At 38.4% G+C, this 17,618-nt stretch overlaps 1 protein-coding gene across 1 annotated transcript; it reads right to left on the reverse strand.

Moving 5' to 3' along the window:
- Nucleotides 1-9,519: 9,519 nt before the first annotated feature.
- LOC115686652 (alpha-galactosidase-like) lies at nt 9,520-13,269 on the reverse strand. The gene is made up of 13 exons (XM_030612017.2): nt 12,982-13,269; nt 12,813-12,871; nt 12,155-12,211; nt 11,733-11,871; nt 11,553-11,628; nt 11,419-11,477; nt 11,211-11,276; nt 10,983-11,066; nt 10,807-10,871; nt 10,559-10,641; nt 10,338-10,478; nt 9,916-10,056; nt 9,520-9,809 (listed from the first exon to the last, which is right to left on the reverse strand). The coding sequence occupies exons 1-13, from the start codon at nt 13,125-13,127 to the stop codon at nt 9,720-9,722; spliced, it is 1,206 nt and encodes a 401-aa protein (XP_030467877.2). The 5' UTR covers nt 13,128-13,269; the 3' UTR covers nt 9,520-9,719.
- Between the last annotated feature and the right edge of the window lie 4,349 nt (nt 13,270-17,618).

A 17,618-nucleotide genomic window follows, 5' to 3' on the forward strand; every position in this document is an offset into this window, starting at 1 on the left:
GTCCACATTAGCGATTTTAGTTTCTCCAATTCCTTATGATTTTCCATTGGTTATCACGTAATTAATCATTAGCCATGAGCTCCTCGATGTCTCATAAATAAATAAAAAATTAAATCAACAAGTCTAAGTCATTAGCTATTCCCTTTTTATCTGTCATTGTGCTTTATTTAATCAAATATGATGTTATACTAGTTAAGCAAACATTTATGAGCTCAGCTCACATAAAAGATGAAAACACACTGGATTTGACACGTTGACCAACTATTAAAGCCTATTCTACCCAGCTTTTTTAGTATGTATATAGGTAGTAATCAACAGATCAATGCAAGTGAATAAAGCTCAGGAAAGATTTCGAGTTTGGCATCTGTCATATCCTCTGTAAATAATCACTTATTGAAGAAAAGACCCTGATCTATTTGTTTGTACATCGACCACTCACAACTCTCAACAAACTAGCTTTCTAAATATAACAAAAAATTGAACCAATACAAGTTCCATAGAATCTAGGGAACATAGAGTCTTACTCGTCAAATTTGAGGGCATATTATCTGTTATTAATATTATTTTACAATTGAGCCATCCAAAGTTGAAGTGTTTAAAACTCTTTCATGTGATCCACACCACAAATTAGTTATCGGGATAAGTGCACCGAAAGTCATTAACCTTATCACAAAAGTACAATTGAGCATTAAAATTTTCAAAGAGTACAATTAAATCATAAAACTTGTCAAATTAGTGCAATCGCGTTCTTCCGTTAACTCCGGCCAACTTGATTAATGGAAAATACTGACGTGGCTTTTCTTTTTTATTATTCTCTCTACTACATATGTGAAATATAAGGCTAAAACGACATCGTTATGGCTGAAATATGATTTTTTAATACAAATTATATTTAAATTATATTAAAAATTAAGCAAAATTTTAAAAAATACAAAAAAAGGAAAAATAAAAGAGGAAGGAAGAAGTAGGCAATGGCTTGTAGCCCTCATTGCCGCCGCAACAGCCCCCCATCGCCGGGCCTTCCCAACGATGGTGGGGGAATGGCTGAGCCCTGGCGACCCCCACCGATCGCAAGCGAGGGCCTGTAGGCCCTCATCCAGATCTGGGTGAGAGTCTCGGCCCTCCCGCAAATTAGGTGAGGGTCGCTTTTGCCTGGGTCTAGCTGAGGGCCACAATTGGCGAGGGTACCTAGCAACCCCCGCCGTCCATTCCTTCCTGGTGATGATGGCGTGGCGGTGGTGCAGCCCTTGCCTGCTTCTTCCTCCTTTTTTTTTATTTTAATTTTGCTTATTTTTAATATAATTTGTATTGAAAAATCATATTTTGACCAAAACGACATCGTTTTGACCATGTCAGCATTACATAGGATAGAGAAAAAAAAAGTCACGTCAGCATTTTCTGTTAGCCAAATTGGACGGAGTTAACGGAAGAATTTGATTGCATTAATTTGACAAGTTTTAGGATTTAATTGCATTTTTGAAAAGTTTTAGGACTCAATTGCACTTTTGTGACAAATTTTAAGACTTTCAATGCGATTATCCCTAAGTTATTCATAAATATGGTTACAATATTATTTGTTCATTCCCTTTCTCTTTGCAGTTATGTAGCTTTTATTTACGGTTTAGATATAAAAAATACACATGTATATATCTTATGTAAAAGAGATGGTAATTATTTTGTCAAGGTCGGATCCTCTTGAAATTTCAAAGATCTTCAATTGAGAGTTTTGAGTGCAGAGACCCTACAGCACTGAGGTGTTTGTTAAACCCCTAATTTTCGCATGCGCAATTACCAATGCTAATCTTCTTTGTATCATTCCAATATTATCGAATGTCTACCAAGAGACTGTTGTCGGTTAAGTTCGTATACCAGAAATTGAAATCAAACGTCAGGAAAACTAACCTGAAAGCAGTACATATAAATAAACAGAATGTTGATCCGAGCCCAACGAGATAACGTCTTGTCCTTAAGACAAATTTGGCCCATCAATCAGTACCCGAGGATATTAGACAATCGTCTCCCAGGATAGAACGGATCTCGTTCCTCTGAAGTGGTACATATTCAGAGGACTCCTTCGAACGCAACTTCGCAGAATAATCGCACAAAATGATAATGATGAAGTGAAAAATGTCTCGCGGGAATATAAATGCCACGAAGTGTCACTATCCGAACTAAACTGTTCGGATATATGTATTTGGCGAAAATGAAGAGTTGCGAGTAATGAAGACTCGCTTGCGGTTCCCGTTCGGTTCGTGAACAGTAGCGAAGGTTCACTTGAACCGGTTTGGTTCGTGAACAGTCGCGAATGCTCACTCGAACCGAAGTGGTTTTCGTTTGGGCGAAGCCAACCTCACGAACAGCCGAACCGAGCCAGCCGGCCGGATGGCGGCGGCGGCGCGCGCGCGGGGGGGACTGACCTAGCTTGGCGTAGGTCCTCTCCCTTCTACAAAAGTGGGGTACCCCTTGGAGCCCAAACCCATTTGAGAGGCTCCTCAAAATAAACCATCTCCCATCACCTCTTCTATTCTATGTGGGACACTTTCATCCACACACTTTTCATTCAATTTTATGGGATTTGGATGCCAAAATCCCAACAATCCCCCACATGAATGAGAAGTTCTGATTTCATGACTCTTTGTATATGCATGAGATGCAAAGTGCGATTATTCCATGAGAGAACGTTGCATTGGGATAAGTAGTCTGAGACTTTGAACTTTCCCTAGTGAGACTTATCGGACTTACTCGGTCAATCAGTAGACTTGATGTCTTTGAACTGTCGACCTTCGGTGTAAGTCAAGACAATAGAAATCACACAATTATCTCTCAAACAAAGTTGGTTCTCACTGTTGTGTTCGTTTTGGCCATGAACACCGCCTGGTCTCATGAGTGTTTTAGAAAATTCGATCTTTTTCAATTCTCACAGAAGAGGCCCTCACTTCACACTCACATAGGTGATTTCTGAACATATAGTATATCACATACTCAATTCAGAATCATTAAAAGCTTTTGCTTAACCTTCACATATTAGTACTGTCTTTATCCGGGAATGAGTCAAAAATTTGACAGTACTGTACACTGTCTTCATAACTTAGTTGTCCCTTTGAACCTAGATCTTGGGATCTCCAGTCAACTAGGTAGGGTTTCCGCTATGATGACTTGTTTATAGGCCTTAAACCCATTCCCCTTGATGTTTTCGCAACCATCTCTCTAGTTAGGCCTTTTGTCAATGGATTCGCAATATTATCTTTTGATTTCACATAGTCAATGGTGATAATTCCACTAGAAAGAAGCTGTCTTACTGTGTCATGTCTTCGACGTATGTGTCGAGACTTACCGTTATACATGACATTCCTTGCCCTTCCTATTGCCGCTTGACTGTCACAATGTATACATACAGCGGACACTGGTTTAGGCCAATTAGGAATATCTTTCAAGAAATTTCGAAGCCACTCTGCTTCTTCACCGGCTTTATCCAAAGCAATAAATTCTGATTCCATAGTGGATCTAGCAATACAAGTTTGTTTGGATGATTTCCAAGACACTGCCGCCCCACCAAGTGTGAATACATATCCACTTGTCGATTTTGTGTCTTTAGTGTCAGTTATCCAATTTGCATCACAGTATCCTTCAAGTACCGTTGGATATTCTGTGTAATGCAAAGCATAATCTTGAGTATGCTTTAAATAGCCCAATAAACGTTTCATAGCTTTCCAATGATTTTCATTTGGACTAACTGTAAATCGACTTAGCTTGCTAACCGCACAAGCTATGTCCGGCCTAGTACAGTTCATGACATACATTAAACTACCTAGTATACTAGCATACTCATTTTGAGCCTTATTTTTACCAGTATTCTTTGAAAGATGTAAATTACCATCTATCGGGGTACTTACTGTTGATATGCCTAAATTCTTGCTTTTTTCAAGAATCTTCTCAATGTAATGGGATTGAGATGGAGATAGTCCTTCATATGTTTTACGGATTTTAATTCCTAAAATGACATCTGCGACCCTCCTATCTTTCATATCAAATTTACTTGCAAGCAAGCATTTGATTTTCTTAACAATCTCACTATCACTGCCCATTATAAGCATGTCGTCTATATATAGACATAAAATAGCAAAGCTATTCTGAGTTTGCTTAACATATACACATTTATCGCACTCATTAATCTTGAAACCATTTGACAACATGACTTGGCCGAATTTAGCATGCCATTGCTTTGGTGCTTGTTTTAAGCCATAGAGAGACTTAATAAGTCAACAAACTTTCTTCTCTTGTCCTGGAACAATAAACCCTTCAGGTTGTTCCAAATATATTTCTTCTTCCAGATCCCCATTTAAAAAAGCTGTTTTGACATCCATTTGATGGATTTCAAGTCTATACAAGGCTGCTATAGCAATTAACATCCATATAGATGTAATTCTCGTAACAGGTGAATAAGTATCAAAATAATCCAGACCTTCATGTTGCCTGTAACCTTTTACGACAAGCCTAGCCTTATACTTATAAATAGTACCATCTGATTTCATTTTCCTCTTAAATATCCACTTACATTGTAGTGGCTTATTACCAAGAGAAAGGTCAACTAATTCCCAAGTATGGTTTGACAAGATGGATTCAACTTCATTATTGATAGCTTCTTTCCAAAACGGGGCTTCTGGCGATGTCACAGCTTCTTTGAATGTTCGAGGCTCATTCTCTAACAGATACGTTAAGAAATCAAGTCCAAAAAACGTGGAAGTCCTTTGTCTTTTACTACGTCTAGGTTCATCCTCCATTGGATCACTTCTAGATATAGTATCTCGAGGCCTCTTATTATTATTAATTGGCTCATATACTATGTTATACGGAAATATATTTTCAAAGAACGAAGCGTCCCTTGATTCAATGATCGTATTAACATGTATATCTGGGATCTTTGACTTGTGAACAAGAAAACGATATGCATTGCTATTCTGAGCATATCCGATAAAAACATAGTCAAGAGTCTTTGGTCCTATCTTAACCTTTTTAGGCTTAGGAACCGCAACCTTAGCCAAACACCCCCACACTTTGAGATAATTCAAGTTAGGCATTCTGCCTTTCCATTTCTCATAAGGAGTTTGTTGTGTCTTTTTGTGGGGTACTTTATTTAAAATAAAATTTGCTATTAAGACAGCTTCCCCCCACAAATTCTGCGGTAAACCAGAACTGTTCAACAATGCATTCATTGTTTCCTTTAGGGATCGATTTTTCCTTTCCGCCACACCATTTGATTGTGGTGTATAAGGAGCAGTTATTTGGTGAACGATACCAAACTCAGTACAAATTTCCTCAAAAGAAAATTCATATTCACCTCCTCTATCACTTCTTATCATTTTAATTTTCTTATTTAGCTGAGTTTCAACTTCAGATTTATAAGATCTAAAAGCATTCACAGCCTCATCTTTGCTACTAAGCAAATAAACATAACAATACCTTGAACAGTCATCTATAAATGTGATAAAATACTTATTACCACCTCTTAACGGTATTGATTTCATATCGCATATATATGTGTGTATTAAATCTAAAGGTTCTGTAACTCTATTATCTTCATAATGGAAAGGAGGCTTAGAAAATTTAGATTCAACACACACTTGGCATTTCTCACTTGGACAGTCAAACTTCGGCAACAGTCTCATATTCATTAATTTCTTTATCGACTTATAGCTAACATGTCCTAGTCTAGCATGCCAAATATTAGAAGACTCAAGCACATAAGTAGAAGCAACTTTATTCAAATCATCCTTGGTTACAACAGTCATTACATTCAGCTTGAACAAACCATCACTCAGATAACCCTTTTCTACATACATCTCATTTTTGGAGAGTACAAACTTATCAGATACAAAAACCAACTTGAAGCCATTCTTGCTAAGGAGAGATCCAGACACTAAATTCTTGCGAACATCTGGCACATGTAGAACATTATTTAGTGTCACAATCTTTCCAGATGTCATCTTCAGAGCAATCTTTCCGACACCTTCAACCTTAGAGGTTGATGAATTACCCATATAAAGTTTTTCATCACCCCCCACAGTTGTGTAGGACGAGAACATCGATCTGTTTACAGATATGACGAGTTGCTCCGTATCAATCCACCACTCCTTCGGGTTTCCCACCATATTACACTCGGATATTATAGCGATGATTGATATCATCAACACCATTGGAAACTTGCTAGGCATTTTCCTCTTCTTGTTGGGTTTCGTTCCTTCTTCAACAACATTGGCCTTTGAAACCTCTAGGTTCTTCCCAACTTTCTTCTCAGAGAGCCTATTGTCTTCCTCAATCCTCAACCGAACAATCAAGTCTTCAAGTGACAACTCCTTTCTCTTGTGTTTGAGATAATTTTTGAAATCTCTCTAGGATGGTGGCAGTTTTTCAATGAAGGCAGCCACTTGAAATGACTCACTTAGAGTCATTCCTTCAGCATGAATATCATGCATAATCACTTGAAGCTCTTGAACCTGACTTAAGACGGTCTTTGAATCAATCATCTTGAAGTCCAGAAATTTACCGACAATGAATTTCTTCAATCCGGCATCTTCGATTTTGTATTTCTTGTCCAGACTATCCCATAACTCCTTAGCCATTTTCAGCGGACTATAGACGTTATAGAGAGTATTGTCCAGACCATTGACGACATAGTTGCGACACAGGAAGTCAGAATGCTTCCATGGATCCACAGCAGAAACCTTTTCTTTATTTGTCTCTCCAACATCCATTTAGGACCATCCTCATTGAGGAATCTAGCCAAGTTCAAGGTCGTGAGATAGAACAACATCTTTTGTTGCCATCTCTTGAAATCCGTACCATTGAACTTTTCTGGCTTTTCTCCGTGATTCAGAATAAGGTTGACCGGAGTCGAAGTCGAAGCCATTTCTGAAATACAAAAACAGAACATATTCACGAACAGAATCAGAAATATATGATTACGAACAGAATCGTTTGTTCAAGAACAGAATTGAAAATTTTTAATATGAACAGAAACGAAAAATTTGTTCACGAACAGAATTGAAAAATTGTAACAGGAGCAGAATGTATGTATGAACATAATCGTATTCTGAATACGAAATTTCCGAATATTGTAATAGAATTTCGACACAAGAAGAATTGAACGATGTGATAGAAATTTGTCAAAAACTAAGCGAACTACATAACAAAATAATCCCAACAAAAATACTATACGAACTATGACAAGGAACATACGAACTATACAGAATACTTGTATTAACTCAGAAGTATACGAACAACAAAGGTTCGACTTAAAGGAACGCCAATCTAGATATTTGACAGAAAAACTCAATGAACAACGCATAAGAATACGCAGACCATGCAAATCATTATATGAACAGAACCGAAGATAATTGAAAACAGAATAACATTTCAACGAAAATTCGTCTTAAGATTATTGTCGGCTAAGTTCGTATACCAGAAATTGAAATCAAACGTTAGGAAAACTAACCTGAAAGCAGTACAAATAAATAAACAGAATGTTAATCCGAGCCCAACGAAGTAACATCGTGTCCTTAAGACGAATTTCGCCCCTCAATCAGTACCCGAGGATATTGGACAATCGTCTCTCAGGATAGAACGGATCTCGTTCCTCTGAAGTGGTACGTATTCAGAGGACTCCTTCGACCGCAACTTCGTAGAATAATCGCACAAAATGATAATGATGAAGTGAAAAATGTCGTTCGGGTGAAGCGAACCTCACGAACAGACATGACAGACATGTTTGTTTATCCAAAAAATAATTAATTAATTAATTTCTAACAACGTGTCTGTTCGGGAAAAAATAAAAAACCGATAGAGAATGGACCCTGAACCGAACCGACAGCGGCGGCGCATGCGCGGGGGGGACCGACCTAGCTTGGCGTAGGTTCTCTCCCTTCCACAAAAGTGGGGTACCCCTTGAGGCCCAAACCCATTTAAGAGGCTCCTCAATATAAACCATCTCCCATCACCTCTTCTATTCTATGTGGGACACTTTCATCCACACACTTTTCATTCAATTCTATGAGATTTGGATATCAAAATCCCAACAGAGACAACCTCGGCGGGATGATATGAACTGTTCAATCTTGCAAGTGGTAGTGGACGTAGGACTGCGCTGTTAGTGCAAGACTCGTGTTAAGTATCTTTGATGGGCTTGCAAAGACCAAGGAAATCAGGTTAAGAAAGAACTATGATTTCTCCATATGAGTTTGTATCTGTAACTTGTGAAGGTCTCGATAATCTAAGTTAAATTGTTAGGTATGAAAAATGTGTAAGTTATTCATAAATAATAGATAACTCTTCCACAGCAAATTACAGATTTTGAACTTTGTAATGTATGTAACGTTTAACTATTCGACATTCTTTTTTGATATACACGCTAAAGGATACCCGACTCTTTTTTTTTTTTTGTGGCCTAATTCACAAATACCAACTTCATGTAGATTTTAAAGCAGCCAAACCTAATTATATGCATTGTGAGGCAAATTTCGCTCTCATATGGACCCTCACCTTCGTTCATTGATGTCAGCATTCTCGAAGGACAGGTCAATATGAGGCGAGAAAGTGCCAAAATTCAGATTTTATTGTTTGGTACTTTCGTACGTATTGCTTCTGTTTGGAGATCATATTGTGCGCATTAAGGACAACCACAAGATATGCATCAAGTTTGATACATTGTTGGGCATGATGTTGCCAACTTGTCACTTATCAATGAGCTGTAATCTCAAGTAGTCTATCTAATGCTCAACATGTGGTCCATCTTCTCCCTTTGTTTCTAACTTTCAAATTACACATTATGAGAGAAGAGAAGGGCCAGTGAGGCTAGCAGTTGACTCTAGCATAGAAATATCTCTTCTTCTTTTTGCCTTGACAATAGCATGGATGAGACTCTGCCTACTCAATTCTCAACGTGTCTTGCACGAGAAGGACAAACACGTTCATCATACGAACATTCTCACGATACCCCTGTTAAAAGCCTAATTTTAAGACACCATACAGATGTATTTGCTTTCAATGCTGCTCTTGTGGGTATGAATCAATGCTCCGGTAATTACTCGGTATGCCACGTCGCATTTTGCCCCAAAATTTCAAGCAAAATCTTCCCACGCCAATAACCAGAATCTCAGGGTACAAACTACAAAGAAAGAACAACTGGGGTTGGGATGCATGTTGTTAGAAAACCTAAGAGGAGGACAAAGCATCTTCACCAACATGGGACTGGAACTAAGTATTAGGTTTCATAATACGATACGAGGGACCATTAGGTGCACAATTTTGCTCATTCACATGCATTACTTCCCCCCTTGGAAGTAATGCATAAGGGCACAAGTGAGGTTATAACAAAGGTTGTTATTTTATAAGCTGTAATAAAATTAGAAATTTGGTAAGTAATCAACAAGCTAACCGGAAATTGGGTGACCGGTTCTTTTTCCTTTGGCTAACCATTTTTAACACCATCCAACTTCTTAAAAAATCTATCAGGAAACAGAAATCTTAAAATTTAAGATGAGTCATTCTTGATCCTTCCAATGGTCGAGTCGCAACAATAAGAGGATTCATTTCAAAAGCAATAGCTAAATCATCATGGGAATCATTATGATATAATCTGTCTCCAATACCACACAGTTCATCACAAATTTACACTTCTTCACTTGAATTGATGCACTGTGTCCTTTCACCAACCGCGCCTTGCATTAAACGGGGGTGAACACATACATCTTGCTAGCATGAGGAGCAACAAGTGCAGTCAAATGGAACCTCATGCTCTTCGAGACAAATGAATGCTGCCATAAAAGATAATGTCTCAGAATAAGCCTTGAATTTGACAGATGATGAGTAGGAATTACAAATCCAGAAAGTTTTAGTCCAAGAAAATTGTTTGGAGATTACCTTCCAGACATCTCTAACAATGACAGCTTGCGACGGAGAGAGCCCAATTTCCCTCCATCCGACCGTTATAGGGGCCACCAAGCCGCTTCTGTTCCACAACACTATCACCACTCTTCTTCTTGACAACGGTCCGGCCCAGACCTTTTTCATCAGATGACAGTAATAAGAGAAGATTGTGCCACCACTATTTACTATGTTATCAGAAACTCTAATGCTTAGAAAACATTAAGTCACAATAGCCATTTTCTATAAAGGGAAAGATGACGACCGTTTAATTTTCCTGGGACGCAGAATTTTTGTACTTTACTCACATCAAACATCTTGAAACTACAGTAGGACAAGTGCTGGCCTTAAGTACACAAACATTTTGGTGACTTTGTATAATTAGCTCTTACTGTTGTTTTAAATATGAAAAAACTTACTTCCAGCCCAGCCTTTGATCGAAGCTTTCTCGCTTGAACTCCCAAAGGATCCTGATTCACATCGATCACCTCCTTGTTCCCCAGTATTGAAAGAGTTTCTCTGCTTGCGGACCGGATGTCGCATCCAATTAGCAAAGGAGCCTGTGAGGAGAACAAAGTTCACACATTGTCCAAAATCTATGTAGGTGAAAGATTAGGAAGCCGTGGAGCGGAAGACGCACTTTCATGACAGCCCAGATGCTAAAGTGGGATCGGTATTCCTCTAAAGTCATCCCTCCGTTGCCCACCTCCAGCATGTCAGGATCTACAATTTTGCACTACATGTTACTGTTTCGAGATGGCTACAGACCAAACACAATTTGATGATTGCTAGTAAATTTTAAAGCCCTACAGGCATCAAAGCTTCATGGCTCTTCTCATCAATCAGAGAACCGCAGAAGCTAATCGAGGAAAAAGATTTGTCACTTACCGTTCCACCGACCCGGTCCGGCAAATCTTCCCCATATGTTGTTGATATCCGCAATGGAGGTAACACTGAATAACGATGCATAAGGGCACAAGTGAGGCCATATTTCATGCGTTTATAAACTCAAAAGCCTTCTATGAATGATTCGTTAATGTTCAAATAGATGCAAAATATGCAACCTATCCCATCTGTCTTTAATATCCCCCGTCGTTCGCCAAGAATTGCCGAGCTGACCGGCCCATTTTGCCGGATTCTCCTCTCCCCTGTAACATAGTTTAGCAGATACTAAGGCCATATCGATACACGATTGTATCCACTCGTGGTGTAGTGAGATTTAGTGAAGATGCTTCAAAACAATCATTACGAATACTGGGAGATTATCACATCGAGTATTAAACCCGGAATACCATTCACAGAGAGAATAAAGTATTGGCCGTTTGGCTCTCTGCAATGCATAGCTCATTCTCAAGAACCTGTCAAATGAAACAGAAGATCAAGACAGATGAATATTTTGGTTGTTTAGCTAGTCCAAAATGCCTAAATATATGATCATGCTAACCCACGGAATTAACTACCCCACAACAACATTAAAACCTAGAATTTTAGAATTTAGACCTTTGTTGAGGTTTGGATCCATCATGGTAGCAATTATCATACTTCAAATAGTCCACTCCCTACAGCCAAACACCCCTGTGTCATATCTTATTACTTAGTTCTGTCCCGAGATCAATTAAATCGAGGACACGAACCCAAGCGGCAAAAGTTCTCGCATCTTGATCTTCATGCCCGAGAGACCCGGGCATTGTCATGCTGCAGGTACTATACCTGTTACACGAAAAAGAAAACAAAATCCAAAGAAGATCATCACTGTTCTGAGCAAACCAAAATAACTTGTGTTATTGAAAATCTGAAACAATGGATAGACTTGCCCGGCATCCGAGTATATTCCGAGTTTTAACCCCTTTGCGTGCACATAATTCGCCAGGGCCTTGATTCCAGAAGGGAAAGTCGAAGACTTTGCCCTCAAATTGCCCATCTGATCTCTGTTTCTTTCAGCCCAACAATCATCTGCATTTTGCTAACCATTTTGGTTAGGCTTTAGGTACAATGGCAGTCATAAACCAGACATTGCTATAGCATTCATTTGGTGGGGACTTGCAAATTTGTCTCTATTAGTAATCGTGTTTTACTCTTCGTGATACGAAAATCAAAATGGAAAGTGTGAAAGAAAAGAAAACTTCAGCATTATTTCCCAGCAGCAGTGGCAAAAGTACCTTCGCTAACAACTTCAGCAGCAGAATATAAGAGGACACAATTAAGGAATTGAGGACTGAGATTTAATGACACTTACCAATGTTTACATACTTGTATCCAAGTCCAGCCAAACCAGTGGAAACAAGTGCATCAGCTATAGCAAGAACAGAATGTAAAACATTATAATAAGCTGGAAAACCCATTTCATTGTGAGAATAGAGCACAAACTTCTGCTTCAAATCAAGGGATAAAATGCCAGCTCATGTGTCAGAGCTACTCACAGCTCGCAATGGTCAATTTCTTATCCCAATAATTCAATAATATAAGAGGATGCTAAGCGAAATTGTCTCTTCTATTCTATTTGAATCAGTTCATAACAGCTGTATATGCAATAATCCTACAGTCCTTTGGGGAATGATTTGCAGATAACTTTCCACTTTTACACTTTTACGAAAAACCAGATAAGAGTTCGAGATTTTGGCAGGACAAACTGTCCTCTAACTGCAGTGCTTAAGAGACTTTCAAAGTTGATGTCTTTAGTTGTTTGCATCCAGATGTCCCAAAAATCCAAGACACAATATGCAAGAGCTAACAAAGAGGAAAGGCTTAGAAACAAGACAGAAGCAGAACTAACATATGAAGTTTATATATGAAGATATTGGGAAATAGACCAACGAAACTCACAGAAGTCCTTAACACATATCTTTGCCATGATTATGAACAAGAAATATTGAGTAAAGAAGACATAATATCACCAGTGCTCTTCACAGTCCATTCATCGATTCCGCATTGAAAATGATTCCAACTGTTCCACCTACAACAAAATCAAAAGAAAGAAACAGAAGGAGGCACATGATAAATCCACAACTGAACTAGCTGCAGAACTAAAGAAGTGTAAAGGGTAAAGTCAAAACTGGGTGTTACCCCATTGGAGGAGTTCGAGCAACTCCATTAGCAAGAAGGAACTGCACATAATCTCCATGGCCACGATGGTCGCTCGTGTTCACAGCACAAGCTGTTTTGACAATGCACAGAAACAGAACGAGAAGCCCACTTCCGAAACCCATCATCACCGTTCACCACGTGACCTTCGGTGACGTGAAAAACCAATTGAAGACGAAGAACTGTGACTGGTTTTAGCTGATATGAAAGAGCATCTGCGATCATGTGAGGTTGGATGTCGGTGAGGAAGCAGTAGGACAGAAGGCTTTTAATGTGAGTTTGTGCACTCAGTGGCAAGAGAGATTGTGGGGACATAATCGATCTCATCTTCCTCAACTTTATCGACCTTTTTGGATTTTTTGGTTCTTTTTTATGTCTTCACGCCAACAAAGAACAAGTCCAGGATTCGATTTGAAAAATAATTATCCAATTCATCCGAAATCTAAAAATTCAAAATTGGCGAGTCTGTCATTTCCAACGAATCTTGAACATGGATCGAAGAATTATGTAGGAGCTACATAAGTTAAATGACCAACCATAACATGGTACATAGGTAAATTTGTTGAAACTTGCATTAGGAGTATCCAATTTGACCATTTCTACAAATTGGATGGCTAGCGAAAAACAAATAAACACATTGTAATAATGGGACGAGTTAAATGACCGACTATATACTTATGATGTTTCCTTGCCAATGCTATTGGTCTCGTCATTTTTAGATGATCAAAATCATGTCGGTCGTACTCTAGCAAGTAAATCATGCGAGAGTTGTTTCTTTTAGAACTTTTCAGTTCTATGATCGATTAATGTGGGGATAATTCAAAAAAGAAATTTTATTCAGTCCGAAAGAACAAAAGTCACTGACTTAAGAGGCTTATGCCCTCTGTTGTAAACTCAATTGGGTCGGGCCGTATGAAATGGCCGAGATAAAAGCAAAGGAGAAATAGTGGCTTATAGCCTATAATCATGTCTCAGCCCATCAGGGGCTCAATACGAGTTCTTTTTGAGGAATAGTTTTGAACCATTTGTGATCATCATGATGTGGATTCAAGTAAAATAGAAATTGAAGCGTTTTTTTTATTTAATTGAAACTTATTGTATAAACTTACTTCCCTTCCCCCAATCGATTCCATGAAGTTTGTTGTTTGGAACTCTAGTCCCATTCATTATCTTCCTACATAATCGCGACATATGTCCATCTAATTGTACTGCTGATCACATCTAATTACATATGCACCAAGCCTCTCTCTCTCTCTCTCTCTCTCTCTCTCTCTCTCTCTCTCTCTCTCTCTCTCTCTCTCTCTCTCTCTCTCTCTCTCTCTCTCTCTCTCTCGCCGCCGTCACTGGTGGTGGTGTGGCTGAGATTGTCGTTGGGGGTGAAGGAGGTAGTGGTGCAGCAGAGGTCGAGCACGGCACTGGTGGCGAAAGATGCAATGGTGGCGAGAGAGAGAGAGAGATGGATTTAGGATAGTGTTTATATGCGGGTGCGTACTAAGATCAATGTTCATATTTCATCATCTCGTCTACAAAACAGAATAGTAGATGAGCCTTATATGGAAGACAGCAGATCTTCATCCTCACTTATCCAATCTTAGTTCTTTTGTTGTATTGTACAGATTTATATTAAAAACAAGAATGCCTTACCCGATTTCTAGCATTGCATCAATATTAATATGCCCCGTACATGATCTCTGTCTCGCACGCACGCCAAGAAGAGGCACAACTTAAAAAATTTGGGTAAAATCTTTTTGAAGTTTAATATGCTAGAAAACATGGTGAAACCAAGAAACGATGAAAGCCAAGCATCAAGCATTTTGATTAGGTTAGGACGAGATGAGAGTCACTAAAAAGTCTACTTCAAACTAATCCAAATTATAAAGAAAAATATGTGAATTGGTATAGTCTCATTCGACTCGTGCAAAACACATTATGTGATAAAGAAAGTCAATTAGTTCGACGCACCATAACTTCTTTTAAATGGCACCCCCGTAGTCCACTATAATGAATTCAGATGCATGTCTAGAACCGTCTTAATCATAAGTCGCTGGTCAAAACCGCCGCACTAATGATAAAATTTCGGGAATCGCATTGTCAAGAAGACAACTCAATTAGTGTGGTATGGTCATTATAGTCGGGGTTAAATATTAATTAATGTGGTCGGTTGAATGATTTAGGAAACTCCTGTCCAGAAGTCAAGATTGAAGGTACAAAACCCACATTAATTACTTTATAAAGTTGACAAGGACAACTAGAGAGTTCTCTCTTTCTGCAAACAGAACAATGTATAATGGTTTGACTTTGTCACTTCCGACCCATTTTGCGGGAAAACAACATCGACCACGGAATCATCATTCTTAATCATGCTCTCGGGCTTCAATTTGCAAGCGCCTCGCACGGTGAAAATCTATACTTCAATACAATAATTCGACGCCGTGTCACAAATTAACTGAATCTCCTTGCTAGTAATGTCCAAATTTATGCTTAAATTGAGATAAATTGAGTAAGTTTCTTGTTATAACTATTACGAGAAAGACCTTCTCGCTGACAACGATCGATAGTGTGGGAGTTTTCCACTTTGCATGAGCACGAGGAAGTCTAAGTTGCCATGTCCACTGCAGAATAAACAAACCCTTTTTCGGGTCATCAACCATATGATTCACAAGCAAAAGTAATGTACTTTAGAGTTATATATCTATGCTTATATTTATTCTTAACTACCAACAATCTACATATGAATAAACAACTAAAGTTTCAATGCTACAAAATAATCGATTATTGACCCTTTATAAGTGAGGAAGTTGGAGCCCAGGACAGGTGTCCTGTTGAAGTCAACCATAGCCACTAGCCAGGATGCTTGATTGTCCTAAAAGGACTCCTGGATTCGCACAATCATTCCTTTGTTAATTAATTATGAATAGCTATTCCATTGCATGTACCCATATAACAACTTAAACTTTTAAAACGATTAACAGAAATCTCATTAAATTTTTCATGATATCAAAGTAAATATATAAATGATTGTTTTATTTCCAATGTATTCTTGATGAAACGGTCATTTCTTTGTTCGGTTCCAAAATTAACTAGAAATAACAATTCCTTGAGGCGGCAAGGAATCGCTAATACATGTGTTTTCATATGACGGTTTAAGCTTTTAAAATAGTTTGCGATGATTCTACTAAATTTACATGGTATTTGAGTAGAACATACAAAAATAATTATCCTACTTTTTTCTAGTATTGCTTATGAAATAGTCATTCCTTTTGTTTGGTTCATAATTAATTAGGAATATCTATTCCATGCCTTTAATTAATGGCTTAAGCTTTTAAAATAGTGAGCGATGGTCCCACTAAATTTCACATAGTGCAGAGTGGTAAATCTTGAGTTAAAATCTTTCCAAACCCCTATTTTCTTCACCTATCATATATTTCCATGCTTCAATCTTAGGCCAATGTCCATCTTACACGTAAGGGGGAGTATTAGATTTTTTTGTTTATTAAACCATGCCTTTATCTAACAATTTTAACTTTTTTAATAGTTGACGATGATATCACACTTTGTGCAAAATCCCTCATATGTTCACTTTCGCAATCTCCCTTTCCCCTGTGAAGGCCTCCGATATTAAGCATGTTCCCCTCTAATAGGGTAATCCTTAACGCTAACATATCCTTGGTTTCTTATCTTGTCAAACCAACGATGATGGCAATCTTCACTCAGGCCATTAATCATGAGCTTCTATCCTTGATACCAATCCATATTAGGAATTCACCGATCAATCATCAGTTTTGATACGACCATCCGCTCGGAAATCACTTGTAGAACACGCAACTCAAGCCCCATACCTCAATTCTAGGGACATCACAAAGAGAGCATACATATTTAAGATAGTCAATATATCTAGTTGTATCCAATGTAGCTAAAAAAATTTAAATCGAATATAAGTACTCCACACCACATAAGATCTCCGTTGTGGCATTACCTGAAATAAACAGGTTATGCACGTCAGGTGGTAGACTAGTGATACGTTAAACTTGGAAAGTGGTTCGAGGACGGTTTTCCTCGCGCATTACAATTTGGACACCAAGGTCAATGTGTGCATGATTGTGAACCAACAAGGAACTGTCAATTTCGGTGCTTTCCACTCCACAGACCATGTCTGATTTTTCTTTATTAAGGGAGATCTGTCAAGCGCAGTGGTCTCCACTCCACAGACCATGTCTAATTTTTCTTTAATCGGGGTTTAATAATCTTGTTGGATTTCACCATCTTCCCTCACCTCGCGGCCGCTCCAACGCAACCATTGGTCCGGTTGCAGCTTCATCATTTCGAAAGATCATCATGAGATTGTAAAGCCATCGCAATAACATTTCCATGTGAAGAGGGTAATGATTATCCATAAAGTTATACGTTTTATTTGGAAAGGGGAAGTGATTGTGACCACATCAGAGTGCTTAATGCTGTACATACTTTTTCAATTTTGGGTTTCAAGTAGTCGGTGCCATGGCTTCTCCATTATACTTGGAAGTGTTGTTATGATTCATTGCAATTAGGCTTTCCACAGAAAAAAGTTTTTGAGAGTCGCATATGAGGCGTTTCAGTTTCGTACTGTATGAGAATCTTCG

This window comes from Syzygium oleosum, unplaced genomic scaffold (assembly GCF_021117445.2).
Source record: "Syzygium oleosum isolate NSW1041296 unplaced genomic scaffold, Sole_v2.1 Sole_v2.18, whole genome shotgun sequence".
In the NCBI taxonomy this organism is placed as follows: domain Eukaryota; kingdom Viridiplantae; phylum Streptophyta; class Magnoliopsida; order Myrtales; family Myrtaceae; genus Syzygium; species Syzygium oleosum.